Source organism: Vidua chalybeata, chromosome 8 (genome assembly GCF_026979565.1).
Source record: "Vidua chalybeata isolate OUT-0048 chromosome 8, bVidCha1 merged haplotype, whole genome shotgun sequence".
Lineage (NCBI taxonomy): Eukaryota > Metazoa > Chordata > Aves > Passeriformes > Viduidae > Vidua > Vidua chalybeata.
Genome location: NC_071537.1, coordinates 335,805 through 352,593, shown reverse-complemented (window position 1 = coordinate 352,593; position 16,789 = coordinate 335,805). Strand labels below are relative to the sequence as shown.

The window sequence follows — 16,789 nt, the reverse complement described above, 5'->3', positions numbered from 1 at the left end:
TGGAGCTGCGAGGGCAAGGGAGGATGGAGGGAGAGGAGAGCCCTGGGCGCCTGGGACACACACCTGGAGCAGACTGCGGCTGCTTTCAGTGCCCAGGGAGCTGAGAGGGACTTCGGACAGGGGATGGAGGGACGGGGCACAGGGAATGCTTCCCACTCCAGTGGCCAGAAAGAGCCTGATAAAGTGGGGTTTGGATTAGCGACTCGGGAGAAATTGGTTCATCGGTGAATGGGTATGAAAGGATTTAGCATCAAAGAGGACAGGGAAAAGATTAATTTCCATTATGTCGCAAAAAGAATGAGATAATTTAATGAAGGACAGAGTGCAGAGAGAAGGGATAAGAAGAAGTCCAAAGTCTGTGGAAGACATGAAATATAACGTGCCTATTTTTAGACAGAAAAATAAGAGGAAGATAAATTATCTTTCTACTTGATTGTTATCTCCAGTCCTTCAAAAGTTCAAATTGTTTCATTTATGTGAGGTGGCTGGAGAGGAGTCTGAAGTAAGGGCTAGGTTACAGAATTGTACCACAGAGTGGTGAAAGTGGAAAGCAAAGATGTGGTGGTGCCAGAGGAGGGACTGCTGGAGGAGGGCACAGCATTGGGAGCCAGCAGGACCCTTCCTGTGCAGCTCGAGCCCGGGCACACAGCCAGGGCGAGCCGTAGCCAGAGACAGGGCTGGCACAGGAGTCCAGGGCGAGCCGTAGCCAGAGACAGGGCTGGCACAGGAGTCCAGGGTTAGCCAGCAGCCAGAGACAGGGCTGGCACAGGAGTCCAGGGCGAGCAGCAGCCAGAGACAGGGCTGGCACAGGAGTCCAGGGCGAGCAGCAGCCAGAGACAGGGCTGGCACGGGAGTCCAGGGTTAGCCAGCAGCCAGAGACAGGGCTGGCACAGGAGTCCAGGGCGAGCAGCAGCCAGAGACAGGGCTGGCACGGGAGTCCAGGGTTAGCCAGCAGCCAGAGACAGGGCTGGCACAGGAGTCCAGGGTTAGCCAGCAGCCAGAGACAGGGCTGGCACAGGAGTCCAGGGCGAGCAGCAGCCAGAGACAGGGCTGGCACAGGAGTCCAGGGCGAGCAGCAGCCAGAGACAGGGCTGGCACGGGAGTCCAGGGTTAGCCAGCAGCCAGAGACAGGGCTGGGCACGGGAGTCCAGGGTTAGCCAGCAGCCAGAGACAGGGCTGGCACGGGCTGGGCACGGGAGTCCAGGGTGAGCAGCAGCCAGAGACAGGGCTGGCACGGGAGTCCAGGGCGAGCAGCAGCCAGAGACAGGGCTGGCACGGGCTGGGCATGGGAGTCCATGCTGGCAGCCCCAGAGACCTCCTCAGCACCCTCTTTGCTGGGACTGGTTACAGGAACTCAACGGGCCCCTTCCAGTGCTGCTCCTCCTGCTGCAGTTTTTGTTTCGCAGCTGTATGCAGCTATTTGAAAATAGCACACTTGATGGGAGCACAGAGCAGAACAGAAGGTTGGTGCCTGTGTGTTTGCCTCTGGGCAGTTGGTGTCAGAGCTGCTTGGCAGGGATGAGCTGTCTCTGTTTCCAGTTTGATATGTTCTGCTGCCTCCCACCGATTCTGGACATTCCTGCCACTGCTATGGCAAGGAAGTCTGATTTGTATTGTTATTCCCCACTAGGATGCAAAAATTATCCAGAAGTCTTCTTGTTGAAGATGAAGCTCAACAAATCATTTCTCTCCCTCTGAGATCCCTTCTCAGCCCTCTGAGGCTGGGATCTGTTGCTCACAAGACAGAACTTAGCACCTAACTGCAGTTTTGCGGCTTCGGTTTTCGTAATTTCTGGAGCGATCTGAAAATGCTTCTCTCAGTTTGGCCTTGGCAGGAGGCCTGATGGGATGGAGTGTCCCCAGAAGCACTGTCGTTCCTCTGAACCAGCTCGTGTGAAGTAACTCTGGGTCACTGGAAGCTCAGTGGCAGCATCTGGGTGTGGGCAGGCTGGTGAGGTTCTGATCCCCAGCTGATCTGACAGGACACAGTTCAGGTGTGCCACCCTCTGATAAACGTGTGGCTACGAATGCTGTGCAGCCATACACAAAATGCACCTTTTTGCTGAGAACCAGAGGGCACTGGGGATGAAAGGGTGATGAACATCCTCGTGTTTGTACTTTTTGCTTTAATTGTGAAAAAAGCTCCCTTCTTGAATGCACTGAGGAAAGCAATAATATCATGATATTGTTGTAAAAGTAGATTTCTCTTACTTATTATTAATTTTTGCTTTTTGTTTTTCAGCCAGAAAATTTACAGAAGAATTGGCTTCGGGAATTTTATCAGGTAAGGTAAAGTTCATTTTCTCACAGAGTTTTGTGCATCTTTGTTTATTACTAATTAGTAATGTCAGGATCTTTTGCTCTGTGAAGTGAAATTACTATTTGATAGTGATTTTATTTTATAGTAAAAGACAGCCCTGAAAATATGTTTCTTCCTGGATTTCTAAGCAATCATTATAAAAAATCAGCATATAAGCACAATTTGTTCTCATCAACAATTCTCTGCCTGAAAAATAGATTCAGGTTTTATAAAATTGACTTCAGTTTGGCATGAAATGGTCTTTAAGTCTACTGAATAAGATATATATTTGAGTACTTAAAAAAAAATCTGTTGGGTAGTGCAGTTTACCTTAAAATTGAAATATGACAATTTTGGGCATTGGTTTGCAATAAATGAGTCCTGTCTGCTCTTTCTTAACAATTTTCTTGTTTGGTAATGTGGAAATATTGACACTGAACCCATTATAAAAGGTGCTGTAACCTTCTAGTGTGAGGAGGTTTTTCAAGTATGAAAGCCCCTCTCACACACTGTGATATTGCAGTAGAGACTTACTTAACTTGCAGTCTTTGTGCAGAAATGTGTCAATAAGCAGCAGGAAATGAGCACTGCTGGGGCATGGAGGTGTCATCCCTGGGAAGAGCTGAGAGCCGCTGTCGCTGCTGACAGAACTGAGGCAGTCTGGAGTCCCACAGTGGTTTGCATTGGCAGGGCCTCAAGGGACCTGAAAGAGCACCTGGATGCCACCCTGCCAGGGCAGGGACACTGTCTGCTAAAGCACTCTGTTCCAAGCCCTGCCTGACCTGGCCATGGAAAAGTGCCATCTGGTACCGAAGGGATTCCTTTATCCAGTCCTACATCTCTTACAGAAAAATACTTAAACAACAGAATTGTGCTGTTCAAATTGTAAAGTGAAACTGTGTGCAGAAAACATGATTAGCAGTATTTCATCTTTTCCTTTTGTAATTGAAAGCATCCCACGAGTCTTTACATTCTCAGACTGCCAGTGCAGCCTGTGACCTTTATTACATTGATGTAAAATACTGCAATTCACTTTTACTGGCAAGTGTAAGATTTGCAAAAATCCAAGGTGCAGTAACCACTCTTATATTCTTTAGTATCTGCCAACTTCAGATTCATCTCTTTATTTTTCTTCTTCCACCTTGGTTGATCACTGCTGTATGTCCATGGTGCTTGCACTACCCAAGCATCTCAGCTGGTTCTGATTCCAACCCTCCACAGCTTCAGGAAAAACTCTTCCTATGCAGGAAATAAAAATAAACAGGGAGAACTCTTTATTTTTGGTTGGTTGTTTTTTTAGATGGCTGCATACTTTTCATCACCACATGACTGATTTATGTATGTTTATCAAGAAAACTCCTATGTTGATTTGTTTTCTGAAGTGGGATGAGCACTGCAGAAACGCTTCTGAATAGTTTGTGGAAAACAGGAAGAGGTGGGGAAAAGAATGAGCTGCTGCTATCTTAGGGCAGGGACCACTGACATGTGTCTGAACGTGGTCTGCCTTTGGCCCAGTAAATACTGTGTGTACAGAATTCCAAACAGGAATAAAATTATCCATTAATGCTCCATGATGCCAGTCTACTGCAGGGTCCAGACCAGTGAAAGTGTTGCTGAGGCAGACCCAAGCCCATCCCTCAGCTGGGGGGGTTCTGCTATGTTCCCTCTCCATACCTCTGCCCTCTGTCCCTGCAGTCTGAGAACTGTATTTCGAAAAAGAAAAAGAAAGGAAAAACAGACAAAGGACAAAGGTGGCAGTGCTGCCTGTGGCTGCTGCTGGCCTTATCCTGCTTCCCCTCTGGCTCTCGGCAGCAGGCTGCCTGCTCACACCACACTCTCCAGCACAGGAGGAAGTGGAACCAAACCTGACAAAAAGCTCCTTAGGGAAGAGACAAACATGAACATACCAAAAATCACTTAGCACCATTCTGGCTCTGGCTTCAGAGCGACCCAGCAAACGTCCAGCCTCAAAGGATTATTGTGTTTAATTCCACACGCTCTGTGCGAAACCTCTGTGAGCTGAGGTTCAGCAGCAGCACTGGGAAATGGCTCTCGGTGCCTCTTGGTAAACTTGAAACCAGATAAACCACAGACGGCAGTTTTTTCCATTCTTCTGAGGAATTCAATTTGCATATGCAGTTGTGTCAGGGCGGTTTGCATAACTTCTGAGGATGAGGTCCTTGTGTAAGTAGTCAAAATGTTTTCCACAGAAAAGGAAGAACCATTACCTCTCTAAATTTAAAATGTTTCTAGAAATTAAACCTGTAACGTCATTGAACTGATGTGATGTCAAAGAGCATATTGGTTAAAGAGCATTTTGTGGACTTGTTTATAAATTCCAGTAAATTAAAATGAGGGATTTTATTTGCTGTCATGGGTGAATGCAATGTGTTACCTTTGGCTTACATGCCATATGCATTTCCAAGGACATGCTAGTCTACAGAGGGCTAAAATAATATTCAAATGTCACGTGTTCAAATTTTTAAACTTCTGCCATTGATCTACAAATATCCTATCCTACATCATTAACATGAAAAATGTGGCAGATCTAATGCTGGTAAATGAAGCAGTTTCTCCAAGAAATGCAAACAGAAAAAAAGATTACTTCAAAGAGCCTTTCCAGGCTGGTTTTAGCAGCAGCTCCTGGCATAGCCAGAGAGCAGCACGTTGGCACTGTGCTGTGTGACAGTGGCCTGGGGGTGACAGCACCAGGGTGTCCGTGTGCTCTGGCATGGCACAGCACAGGGTGCGCTCTGCTTGGCTTGTTGAGCTGGAGAGATGTGTGCAGGTTTTGTCAAGGTCAGCAGTGTCACAGCAGTGGCTCTGGGAGGCTGTCCCGGGCCTTGCTGAGGGGATGCTCTGGGACCAGAGCACGCAGCAGCACCAGCCTGCGGCGAGGAAACACGTCCCCCTCCCTGGTACAGCCACCTGCCTTGGCCTGGGTGCTGCAGGACTGTGCCACCGTGTGCTCTGGGTCGCCCTCCGTGCCACGTGGTGCCACCTGTGTTCCCATCAGGAGTAGAAAGCAAGCACTGTGGGGGAAAGATGCTGCAAATCCTAGGGATTTCAGAGCTGGCTCTGGTTTCTAATGTTCAAGGCAGAAAATTGTATTTGCAGTTGAAGGCAATCCGCTGGAATCAAAACAAAAGGAAAAAGGCTCGTGAGCAAGTATGTCACACTGTGGCCCTGATAATCGGGAATTGCATCGAAGGGTGGAAAAGCTGCCTTAGAGGGAGGCAGGAGCCAGTGAAGTCCTGGTGCTGGAGATTGTCCTAACTGCAGATAGGTACTGGTTAATTGGGTCTGAAAGAGCTGAATTTAGACTAGTCCTCTTTCCAGTAAAAATTCTCTTACCCAAAAACCTACACTGGAAACAAGGAGGGAAAGGGATTGTTGGGGGAGAGTGGAGACAGCCTGAAAGCAGCGTTTTGGAGTGTTTAATGTGTGATAGGGAAGACTTGGTTCTTATCAAGAAATGGGATGATTGATGATCTAGATTGTAGTGCTTAACAAGCAGTGGGATGATTGGTGAACTCGCTGCCATGCAGATGAGAATATGCACGTGGGAGTTTTGTCCCATGGTTGGCAGCTTCCACGTCAGTCAGTGCACAGGAGAAATACAGGGGAGCAAGCTGCAAGAACACAAAGGAAGCTGTTTGCAAGCAAAGGGTGTAGGAGCACAGAGGGAGAACTTTTATTGACTTATTTATTTACTTAGGACTCCTTTTCTTTTTCACTCCCTCCTTCCTCATCCCTTGCCCTTTCCCCATCTGCACTGGGCCTCATGTTTGGGGCAGGAGGAGTTCAGGAGCTGGAGCTGCTGAGAATCTGCACTGATTTTAGTAACTATCTTTTTGTGTCGCATTCATGGCACATGGTCATTTTAGATGCAAACTTGGAGCCAGAGGGTTTTTTCCCCTAATGCCATTTTCCATGTTGCCTGATGTGTTTGAGAGTATTTTGAGCTTTTATTTGTAGTAATACAGAAGTTAAAAGTTTTCCTAATAGCTAAAGGTCATCTTCGTATAGCTGCATGGGAACTTCGTGTGTTACCCTTCAGAGAGAAGGAAGAAAAACAAACAAGGCCCAAACCAACCAAACAAAAATATCGCAAACCCCAAATCACAACAAAACCCCACCCAGCCACTCAAGGGTTGTTTAATTATTTTAGTCGACCTAATGCTGCTTTTTTAACTAGAGGGAGTGATTAAGGGTTTTTTTTTAACTAGAGGGGGTGAAAAAACTGTTGCAGCTCTTCCAAGCTGAGGTCTCAGCCCTTTTCCAGAGGGTGGTGGCTGTTTGGGCTGTTAGTTGTTGCTTTGAATCCACGGGCTGTGACAAGGGTAGGGGGATGTGGGCCGGGGCTGCTGGCTGTGTGCAGCTGAGTGCTGCAGGGTTCTGGGTGCCTGTCCCCAGGAGGAGCCCCTTCTTCAGGCTTAGAGAAATTGAAAATACTTGAAGTGCTTTAGGACCACACAAGCTAAATTGTATTTCACAGCTCGTGTTTTGCTATCTTTTTCTAAGCAATGCTATTTGTGTGACATCAAGGCTCCGGCTGCTCTCCTGCTTGGCTCAGGTGAGGTCTAAGCCCGCTGCCCTCTCCGAGAGCTGCCCAGCAGCGTGGGGCTGTGTCCTGTCCTGGCTGTGCCCCAGTTCCAGCACAGCCTGCCCCACCCTCCCCGTGCCCTGCCCAAGCAGGCAAACACGTGTAGCATGAGAAGATGTCAGGTTTGTACGTCGCACCGGTTCTGTGTTCATACTCAGCTGTGCTGGAGCATCTTGCTCAGTTACCCACATCCCCCAGAGTAACTCCTGATTGTGGCTTCTTTACGCTACTTTTGCATATCCCGAATTGAAAATAATGCCCAACTTTGTAAATACACTGTGCTGCTCTGGATGCAAATTCATTATTTATGTGGTCTCATGTAGGGTCTTTAACCTCTGGCAACTGGGAGTTTTCAGCTCTGAAGTATTCATTACTCATTATTATGTACTGTTTGTTCTTCCATAAGAGCAGAAGACTAGTAAAAGGTAATGAAGCAGACCCAATTTGCTTTTAGTTGGAGGGTACTTACTATATGAGAGGACATAACTAATACTCAGGTATGTTCTAGTGGTTTAACCTGCAAGGAATGCCACAAGGACCTCGCTGTTATTAAGCCAATGCTGTTTCCCCATCAAAAAAGACAGAATTTTTTTTTTTTTAATATCCACTGTGATTTCAAGTTCTTAAGGATTTGTATAGAAACAAAAAAAGAACTGTGTCCTGCATCTTCAGAGCCTGGAAGTGTTTTCTGTTGCTGCTTCGGCACAGTAGAGCTGTTCTCCAATGTTATCTCACTGCAGCACTCCCCATTCAGGGCTCCCTGTGGTTCCTAAATCTTACTTGAAATAGTTTATTATGTTTTTGTCTTATCAGTTTGTATTTTCATGGGCTGTGTAAGAAGAGCTCCTACTGAAGCAAACTCTCAGCAATTACAATGAGTGACACGATATGTTCCTGCTGCGTGTGCTGCCCTGAAACAGTGACAGTGTTGGCTTTACAGGATTAAATAGTTACACTGCTTTCTGATCATGGTGTCTTCATAGAGCTCCCCAAGTAGAGAAGATCAGGATCTGGAATCCAGAACTGACTGGGAGCAATAAAGCACATGGAGAATTGGGATGGCCTGGTGTTAGGGTCCACAGATGAGCTCTGTTGCAGAGCTCTGCTTCACGGGCTGTGGTTGGTTCGTATTGTTCTCCAGACAGCCAAAAAAATGAACCAGCCAGGTATACTTAGTGGTGACTGTCGTTTGCTGCTGCTGGCTCTGATGGCAGCCTGCTGCCAGTGGTCCCTTGGGCAGTGCCTTGGGAAGAAAGGAACATCTGTACAGGGACATCTTCTCAGCAACTGTGTCTTAGTTACTTGTAAATAGGAAATATATATCAGAGGAAAAGCATGTCCCAGCTGGGTATAATTTCTTGCATTTCAAATATGGTTTTAGACACCTGGTCTGTCATCTGCTTTTTTTTCTTTTTTTTTTCTCCCTCCTTCCCCCCAGTTAAAATTACTATTGGGTCCTGCTCTGGCTCATTCTCCATCCATTGATGGCACGCTTTAAAGCAAGGTGCTGATATCCCTGGTGGCAGAAACCAGCATTAATGATCTAATGGAAGTGCTCAGTAATCCTCAGACACCCAAGTAGGAGTATTTCCTTTTTCCCTTTATCCAGTAGCACTGCCAGCAGCAGCTCACCTCAGAATGTTTCACCAAGCAGGTCAGTGCCAAGATGTTTCAGTGGCCAGGAAGCTGAGGCACAGAGGAAGTGGCTGTTGGAAATGACTCAGAAACCCAGGGCAGGACGTTCCCTTCTTTCTGCAGGGCTGACCTGGGGAGGCTGGCAGCGCTGTGGCTCACTGTGTGACCTGGATGTGGCAGCACACCGGGTTCTGCTCGGCTTTGGCGTGCACAGGCTGCTGCCAGGCTTCCCCTCGCTGGCCCTGGCCGGCGTCCCACCGCCCTGTCCCGCTGGTCCTGAGCCCCCTGGCCCTGTGGCAGGGGCTGTGCCGGGCACTGGTGCAGAGCAGCGTGCCAGGAGCGGCCCCGAGGAGGGAGGGCCGTGCTGCCAGCGGCGCTGAACCTCGCTGGCACTGCCCTGCTGTGCCCGACAGGCGCGTGCTCCGAGGAGCCCCGCGCAGGGTCTGGCACCTGCGGGTGCCCGTGGGCCCTCCCTGCTGCTGTCCCCGGCTGGGCAGCTCTGCTGCTGCCACAGGAAGGTGCCAGCTCAAAGCAGGGACCTGTGACTGCCTCTGGCTCAATGGAACCGCCCGCAGTTCAGATTTTGCTGATCTTTAATTCATTGCCTTTGAGCTTAATTGTCTAATGAGGTTATTTGTGTAGTCAGGAATGAAGGATTTTGCACTCTGTCATTGCATCAAACGGCACTTTCTCTCCACTGTTGTTTAAAAGAAACATGCACAGCTTTTGTGGTGTCCCATCCCTGCAAGTGTTCACGGGCAGCTTGGGCAGGGCTTGGAGCAGCCTGCTCCAGTGGAAGGTTTCCCTGCCAGTGGGCTGTAATGAGATAAGCTTTAAGGTCCCTTTCAACTCAAACCATTCTGTGATTCCAGGATTCCTAAAGACCTTTTAACAGTGCTATTAGTCACTGTTGATTTAAATAATTAAAAGCAGGACTGCAGTACCGTGTCTGTGCCTTTTGAGAGCTGCAGGTCTCCAGCAGCAAGACAGTGAGCAGGAGGGGGGAGCAGCCCCTTTTTTCCAGCTGTTCCTCGCTGCATTGAGGTTAGAGCTCTGCAGTGTGGCCCGAGGGCAGAGCACCCGAGCCCTGCCCAGCAGCTGGGCTGTGATGCTGCTGCAGGGGCTGCCAGCAGCCCCCCACTCCTCCTGCCGAGGCTGCGTGGACAGCGTGGCCTCTGCTGGCCGGGGCCACCCAGTGCCACCCGTGAGAAATGAGTGAATCCCACCTGGGATTTCAGTCCTCTCCGTGTATGCTTGCGCTGGCACCTTGTTGATTGTTTCGGACTGTTCCCTGTTAAAATGGAAGTTGTTCTGGAGCTTGTGTCCATTAATTCACAATAAGGCATGGAACACAAGGTATAGAGAGAGACTCAGTATTAGCAGAGACATTTTGGATGTGGTGTTTGCAGTTCTGAATAGAGGCAAAGCAGAGAAAATTCCATAGGACAGAGAAATGCTGAATGTGTGTTCAAAACAGCAGCAAATTTATAAACACTGTATTTGATTTGAGGTATGAGGAAAGACAGACATTCTAGGGTTTTGGTATGGTAATTGCATCCTAGTGCTGACTGTGTAGTATCTAAGATATTTGCAGTGTTCAAGACTAACACCTGGAATAGCATGATGGATTTCCATGTCTCCAGTGTTAACAGGTGTGTATGTGCATCTGTTAATTAAATACTTTTGTAAATAAGATAGCCGATAAATAAAAATATCAAACACTACTGCTAAAGTGCTGCTAAACAGCACTGAGAAATTTTGTAAAAGTTGAAAAAAAAATCCACTCTAGCAAATGAATTGTTTGAACTTTTCTACCTCCCAGACAAGGAAAGGTTTGGATTATCTTAATCATGTCATCTTTGAGGGGAAAAGTTTATTTACATTTTAAATATAAATCCTAAAATATATTAAAAATATATATACATATATATATGTATATATACATCCCAGGAACTAAGTAAGAGTTTAAAAAAGGAAATATTAGTTAAGAATATTTGAAATAATAATTATGTGTTCTGAATCTTTTATGTAGATAGCAAATGGTGCTCCCTTTGCTGCTGCTTGTGCAGTGACCTCTCAGGTAGTAGCTGCCAGTCCTCCCTGAGCACGGGTCAGTGTTCCTGCTGTGTGCTGAATGTTAAAACTCGCTTTTCTCTCTCTTCCAGGTGGTCCATGCTCACAAGCCCCATTTCATGGCTTTACACTGTCAAGAATTCGGAGGGAAAAACTACGAAGCTTCAATGTCTCACGTGGACAAGTTCGTGAAGTAAGTGGGGGGGCACAGCCTGGCCCCGAGCTGGGGACAAGGGCAGGAGCGCTCAGTCAGCGGTGCAACACGGGATTACTGAGCCCGGTGTAAGGCAGCCCGGCTTAATGTATCCCGGTTTAATGTATCCCGGTTTAATGTATCCCGGCTTAATGTATCCCGGTTTAATGTATCTCGGCTTAATGTATCCCGGTTTAATGTGTCCCGGTTTAATGTATCCTGGTTTAATTTATCCTGGTTTAATTTATTCCCAGAGTAATGTATCCTGGTTTAATGTATCCCGGTGTAATGCATCCCGGTTTAATTTATCTCCAGTTTAATGTATCCTGGTTTAATGTATCCCGGTTTAATTTATCCCAGTTTAATGTATCCTGGTTTAATTTATTCCCGGTGTAATTTATTCCCGGTTTAATGTATCCCGGTGTAATGTATCCCGGTTTAATGTATCCCGGTTTAACGTATCCCGGTGTAATTTATCCCGGTGTAACGTATCCCGGTTTAACATATCTCGGTGTAACGTATCCCGGTGTAATTTATCCCGGTTTAATTTATCCCGGTGTAATTTATCCCGGTGTAATGTATCCGGCTGGGAGGGAACGCGGGCAGCACCCGCGAGCCGCGGCCGCGCGCGCCCTCTGCTGGCGGCGGCGGGCGCTGCGCGCTCGGGGCCGCGCTCGGGGCCGCGCTCGGGCTGCGGCACAAATCCCCCAAATTCCCGGAGTATTGTCGGCAGCACAGACCCACACCCTTCCCAGTCGTGTCCAAATGGCACTGGGAACCTCGCGATCCACACTGAAGGTGCGGCTGATGAGGGCAGATCTGGAGCGTGCAGGCAGGTGCCTGTGGCAGGGGACAGCTCTGTCCCTGAAATTCCCCCCAGAGGAGGAGGAAGGCCCTGGGTTCCTTTGGGCGATGCTGGGGATGTCAGAGCACAGAGCAACGCTGAGGCAAGGCAGTACATTTGTATCTCCCTTTACATGATCAGTCTTTTCTTTCTCTTTCAGAGAACTGTTATCAAGTGATGCAATGAAAGACTACAACAGAGCTCGAGTTTACCTGGATGAGAACTATAAATCACAGGAACATTTCACGGTAAATTTCTTTATTTCATGAGTGTATTTCAACCGAAGGCGAATTTCTTCTGTTCGGGATTTTTGACCCATGTAGGACAGTGCGCTGTTTCCATCCTGATCATGATTCTGTTTTACTACTATTATGTTTTACTATTAAGAGTGTTTATCTGTGGCACCTGTACCTGCTGATTTTGCAGAGGTGCATCCATTTAGAATGAGCAGAATATCAGTGTGCAGGGCATCTTTTGTTTAAAATGATTGTCTAAGGTCTTTTTTCCTCCAACACTGACTTTAGTGGCTCAGAATCACCTTCCATTTCAGAGCCTGGCAGTGTCTGGCAGTGTGATGAGCTGTTGACGAGCTTGGCAAGGGGTCAGGGCCTGTGTAAGGGATCTCCAGAGCTGGCTCACAGCCTCGCTGGCCTGAGGCATGGTGGCAGCAGCCAGAGCACAAGTTTGCATTAGCACACGAGTGGTGTTCAGGTACATGTGAAGTGATGTGTGCAGGGCTGCCTTTCCTCAGAGCAGAAAGGCTTGTGTGCTTGGTGCCAGGGCTGTGCATTGTGCCAGCACGTCTGCTCTGTGTCCAAGTGATCACTGCTAGGTTGCACAGGAGAAAACAGCCCTTTGGAGGTGAATTGGTGACATCTCCCTTCTTCCCAGGGCAGAAGCTGCCTTCTCCCCCACTGTGCTGCTCAGGGGCAGTGGTGGCTCGGAGGAGCCCGGCTGGAGACCTGGTGCAGCCAAAGACAGCACCTGGGACAGTTCAGAAAATAAAATAAACAGGTGCCCAGCACACACACAAACCCCACCTTGGAGGCATATAAGCTCAGGGAATAAGAACCTGGAAAGGTTTTTATTTGTTCATTTTTTTGGTAACTCTGGCTAGAAGCCCAGCTAAGATGAAACTGCAGGAGAGGAATCAGTGGTTTTTTTTCTCTTGCTCATCGTAGAAGATAAAAACAAGATTATCAGCTTTACTGAGCCTTAGAGGGACAAACTGTTAGTGAGTCACTAATGTTGAAACTGTACTCTGCAGATGTTCAGAAAGTGCTGGTAGGTAAAAGCAGTAGTACAGAGCTGTATGTTTTGGAGTCACTCACAGGTCTGAGCTGCATCCAGATGATCCCACACACATCCCTGTGGGGATCCTGCAGCACAGATCTCCTGATGTGGGCAGGGGAGCTGCAAGGGGCTCTGCATTTACCTGACCTGCCTTCACAGCCAGTGAGCTCCAGAGCTCCCTTCCAGTCAAGATTCTTCTGTGATACAGGAAAAAGGGATAATAATCTGTGATCTTAATTTGGGAAACAGCATAGAAGACTAATGCAATCCATAACAAAGTCCAACTTCTTTGTGTTTAAGAATAGTCACATACTTCAGCGTATTGAAATTCTTTTATTTAGCATGAGGTGCATTGATTCAATTTGATGGCATTCCTATGGTGGATAAAAAGGCTCCTAGAGAGGCTGAACAGGAATCCCAGTCAGAGCATGTGCTGTTTGTGTCTCTGTGAAGAACCCTGTATTTTGCAATGTCCCCAGTGACACCCAGTTCAAGAACTAATGTGGTTTCTTGTTTCACATACCAGCATTATTTTGTAGGCATTGTGTTTCTTGCAGTATTCCCCAACCACCTTTGTATTTCCCCCTTTCTTGTCATAAATATTACTTTGCATTTTTTTTTTTTCATTCTAATCCTTCATTTACTAAAGCTGGGCCTTCCAGGGGGAAAAAAGAGTTCTGCCAACATATTGATTCAAAAAAAGGGGAAGAGAAAAAAAGAGACAGCTAGTACCAATGTTATTTTCCATAGAAATAGTGTAACCAAAACCATGTTCTTATTATTTAGTTAAATTACTCCCTGTTGAAGTGGTGACTGTAGAGATACAAAATGGGTTTACAGAAGTCTTTGATGTGTACTCCACATGATAGGCTGTTTGTAACTTTAAGAACCTTTTAGAGCTGAATCTGCTTAGTGTGGAAAAGGCAGAACCCAAAGGAAGAGCAATTATTCAGTGATGTTTTGTGTTACTATGACTGGGAGGAAATGCTGCATGCTAGAGGAGTGGTTTATACCTTCATTTTTAGACTGTAGTAGTAGTTGTGGCTTGGAACCAAACTCAAAAACCTGGACAGAAGAGAGGGTGCACTTTCACGCTGAGCTTCTTAACCTTCTGACTTGTTAGAGTCTGCTTTTTGGCACTGAATGCTCTCAGTCTGCATTCACAGATCCTGGCACTGCTGTCAGGAATCAAAGATTCACAGAAATGGTTTTTCACACTTGTGACTTGAACTGGCAGATCTCCAGCTCCTCTGTTCAATGTGTGTGTGTATGTGTGACTGTGTGAGCAGGGGTTTCACATGTGGTGTGTCCATTTAGGGTAAAGTTTTGGTTTTATCTCCAGTGTGGTTTGCCTTGTAGGATGTCACGTGTCTTTGTGTTTCCTTGTTAGTTCTGTTTGATTGTAAAGTTCTGTAACTTCTGTGGACTTTTTTCCATCCCTTCTAAGGCACAGACTTGGCAGCAGATCGTAGCTTTGTCGTTATATTACTACCTCTCTGAAATATAAATGTTTATCATATATTGTTGTATAATGCTATTTCCTTCAGAAAGGGAGAAGCCCAAGTAGTTACAGTTTGGCTAACCTTTATCCCTGCTGCTCTCACATCCCCTTTTTTACCAGTTTTGGCATCACTTCCTCTGTAAGGCTTTCCTTGGCTTGGCTCCTGCAAAACTAAACCAGATTTTGCTGCCCACGGTTACTCAGCTTGGCTTTGATAGGACTGGCAGCAGGATCTGAGACAACACTGTCAGCAGCCTCTGTCTCCAGCTCACAGCAGCACAGGTGCAAATTCCACATCAGAAATAAGAAACCAGCATAAAAATGAGGTGTCTCTAGTGGAGCCACTTGGTTTTAAAAACTTATAATCCACATTGTATGAAGGATCAAAGTGGATCATTTTGCATCATCCCAGACATAAATCTTAATACCAGGATTTGTCATTTTTGGTCACATATACCAAATCTGGTGTACAAGCAGCTGGTTTTAGGTCTGGGGAGTGGGGTAGGTGCTGTGATGAGGGAGAGAGCTGTGGTTCAGTGGATTGTGTTTGTTCTGCTAGGAGTGATGGTAGGGTGAGACTGTGTGGGATTTCCTTCCAGTCAAAACTTATGAAACACATGGCACAGAATAAACCCCAGAGCAGCGAGTGCAAGGCCAGGGAAGGTGCTGGGGCAGCAGGTCCCTGTCCCAGGGATGGGGTCAGCCCACAGGGTCAGGCTGGGAGTGGCAGCCTGGGCCACTGACTCCTGGAACAAGGCTTTCATTAGGGCCAGGCGCTGGGGGCAGCAGGGGTGTCACAGGGTGCACGGGGATGAAGCAGTTCATGTCACAGTTGGGAGAGGCACAGCTCTCTCAGATTTAAAAATGATAAAACGACCTGAAGATGAATCTCTTGGCAGAGAGCTGCTGCATTAGAGCTGATGGCTGTCAGCGCTGGGAAGGGGGCAGTGCTGGAGCTCAGAGCTTCCAGCAGTTATGGATGAGGATGGTGGGTGACAGCCTCTGCAGGGCAGACAATGGCTTCCCAGAAATTTCAGATTAACTAAACTGGCAGCTGTGCTGCTGTTTCAGTTTTGTCTGGAAATACCAATAGCAGTCAAGTCTGGATAAACTGGCTCATGTGCTAAATTTCAGACACTCAACTTGGCAAATCTTTGTGAAACACAGCTTCCTGTAAATCCCTGTTTGAAAGCATGGTACTTTCTTTTGTTGTATAAAATGTTATATAGGGAATAGATCTTGATTTCTGTTGAAGAATGTGCAATTAATGAAAAGACAGATATAAGAAGACTGAAATAGGTAAAAATCTGAGAAGCTGAAAAATTAATTGTGTTTTTTATTTGTGACTATACAGAATGGACTTCACTTGTAATAAAACAGGTCTTTGCAGTTCCATTGATTTTACCAAACATCCCATTATTTACATTCTCTGTTAATTTTATTGTACTTGGTATATTTCATATAAGGGGTAAATTATAAATCTTGTCACTTTTCTATGTGAAGAATTACTCAAAAATAGTTGGGTGTGTTGAACTTTTGCATGTCAATACTTCTTGAATAACCCAAGTTAATGGTAAATAAGGTGTTTTTATTCTGGAATAAGAAAATGTACTGAAGGTAAGTATCAGTCAAAAATACACTGATGTTTTCATCAAATCCATAACTGTTTTTATATGAAAACACGTCAGTATAATCAGTGACATTTTTATTGTAATGAGATCAAGTCTAGTCCTGTTTTGTGCCGTGTATTTATTGATTTCTGGACTACTCAGTTAAGGTCTTACATAGCTTAGCAAATCCTTGGCTTCCTTTTCATTGTTCAGAGAAGGCAGAGGAAACTCCTGTGTAGCTTAAAGCCTCCTGCTGTGTTGAACATGTGATTTCTGTAGGCTGGGAGAGAATCTTTCCTGGAGTACATCAGTCCTGAGGGCTCCTGGCAAACCAGACCTCCAAGGGCAAGCTGACCACCAGCTCCTGCCTGGAGTGTTCAGGGAGCATTTTGGGAGCTGTGTGGTTGGCACAGCCCTTAGCTGATGGGCAGAAGCATCTGCACAGTGGGGTAACTGCTCTGCTTCCCCGAACAGATTTATTTTTAAAAAACAAACAGATTCCTCCATTGTCTGTGTGCCTGCCCAGGCCCACAGGTGACCTTCCAATGAACAAATGCCACTGGGCTCTACATGTGATGTGCTGAAGTTCCAGCCTCCTCCTCCTGGTAATTAGTTCATTGTCTAGCAGGGTTTCATTCAAATTAAAAAAAACTAAACCAAAACCATCCTTTCAAAACCAGCGTTTCTGACATTAGAGATGTGTTTAAACAACACCAGAGCCTCAAGCTGCAAGCA

The 16,789-nt window shown here is 46.6% G+C and overlaps 1 protein-coding gene across 4 annotated transcripts in view; it reads left to right on the top strand.

Moving 5' to 3' along the window:
- The window catches only part of INPP5A (inositol polyphosphate-5-phosphatase A), a 188,993-nt gene that overhangs the window by 44,560 nt on the left and 127,644 nt on the right, over nt 1-16,789 (top strand). For all 4 annotated transcript variants that reach the window (XM_053948879.1, XM_053948880.1, XM_053948881.1 and 1 more), the window contains exons 2-4: nt 2,243-2,284; nt 10,706-10,806; nt 11,811-11,898. In XM_053948879.1, coding sequence (XP_053804854.1) covers nt 2,243-2,284; nt 10,706-10,806; nt 11,811-11,898 — 231 coding nt within the window. The remainder of the gene's footprint in view (nt 1-2,242; nt 2,285-10,705; nt 10,807-11,810; nt 11,899-16,789) is intronic.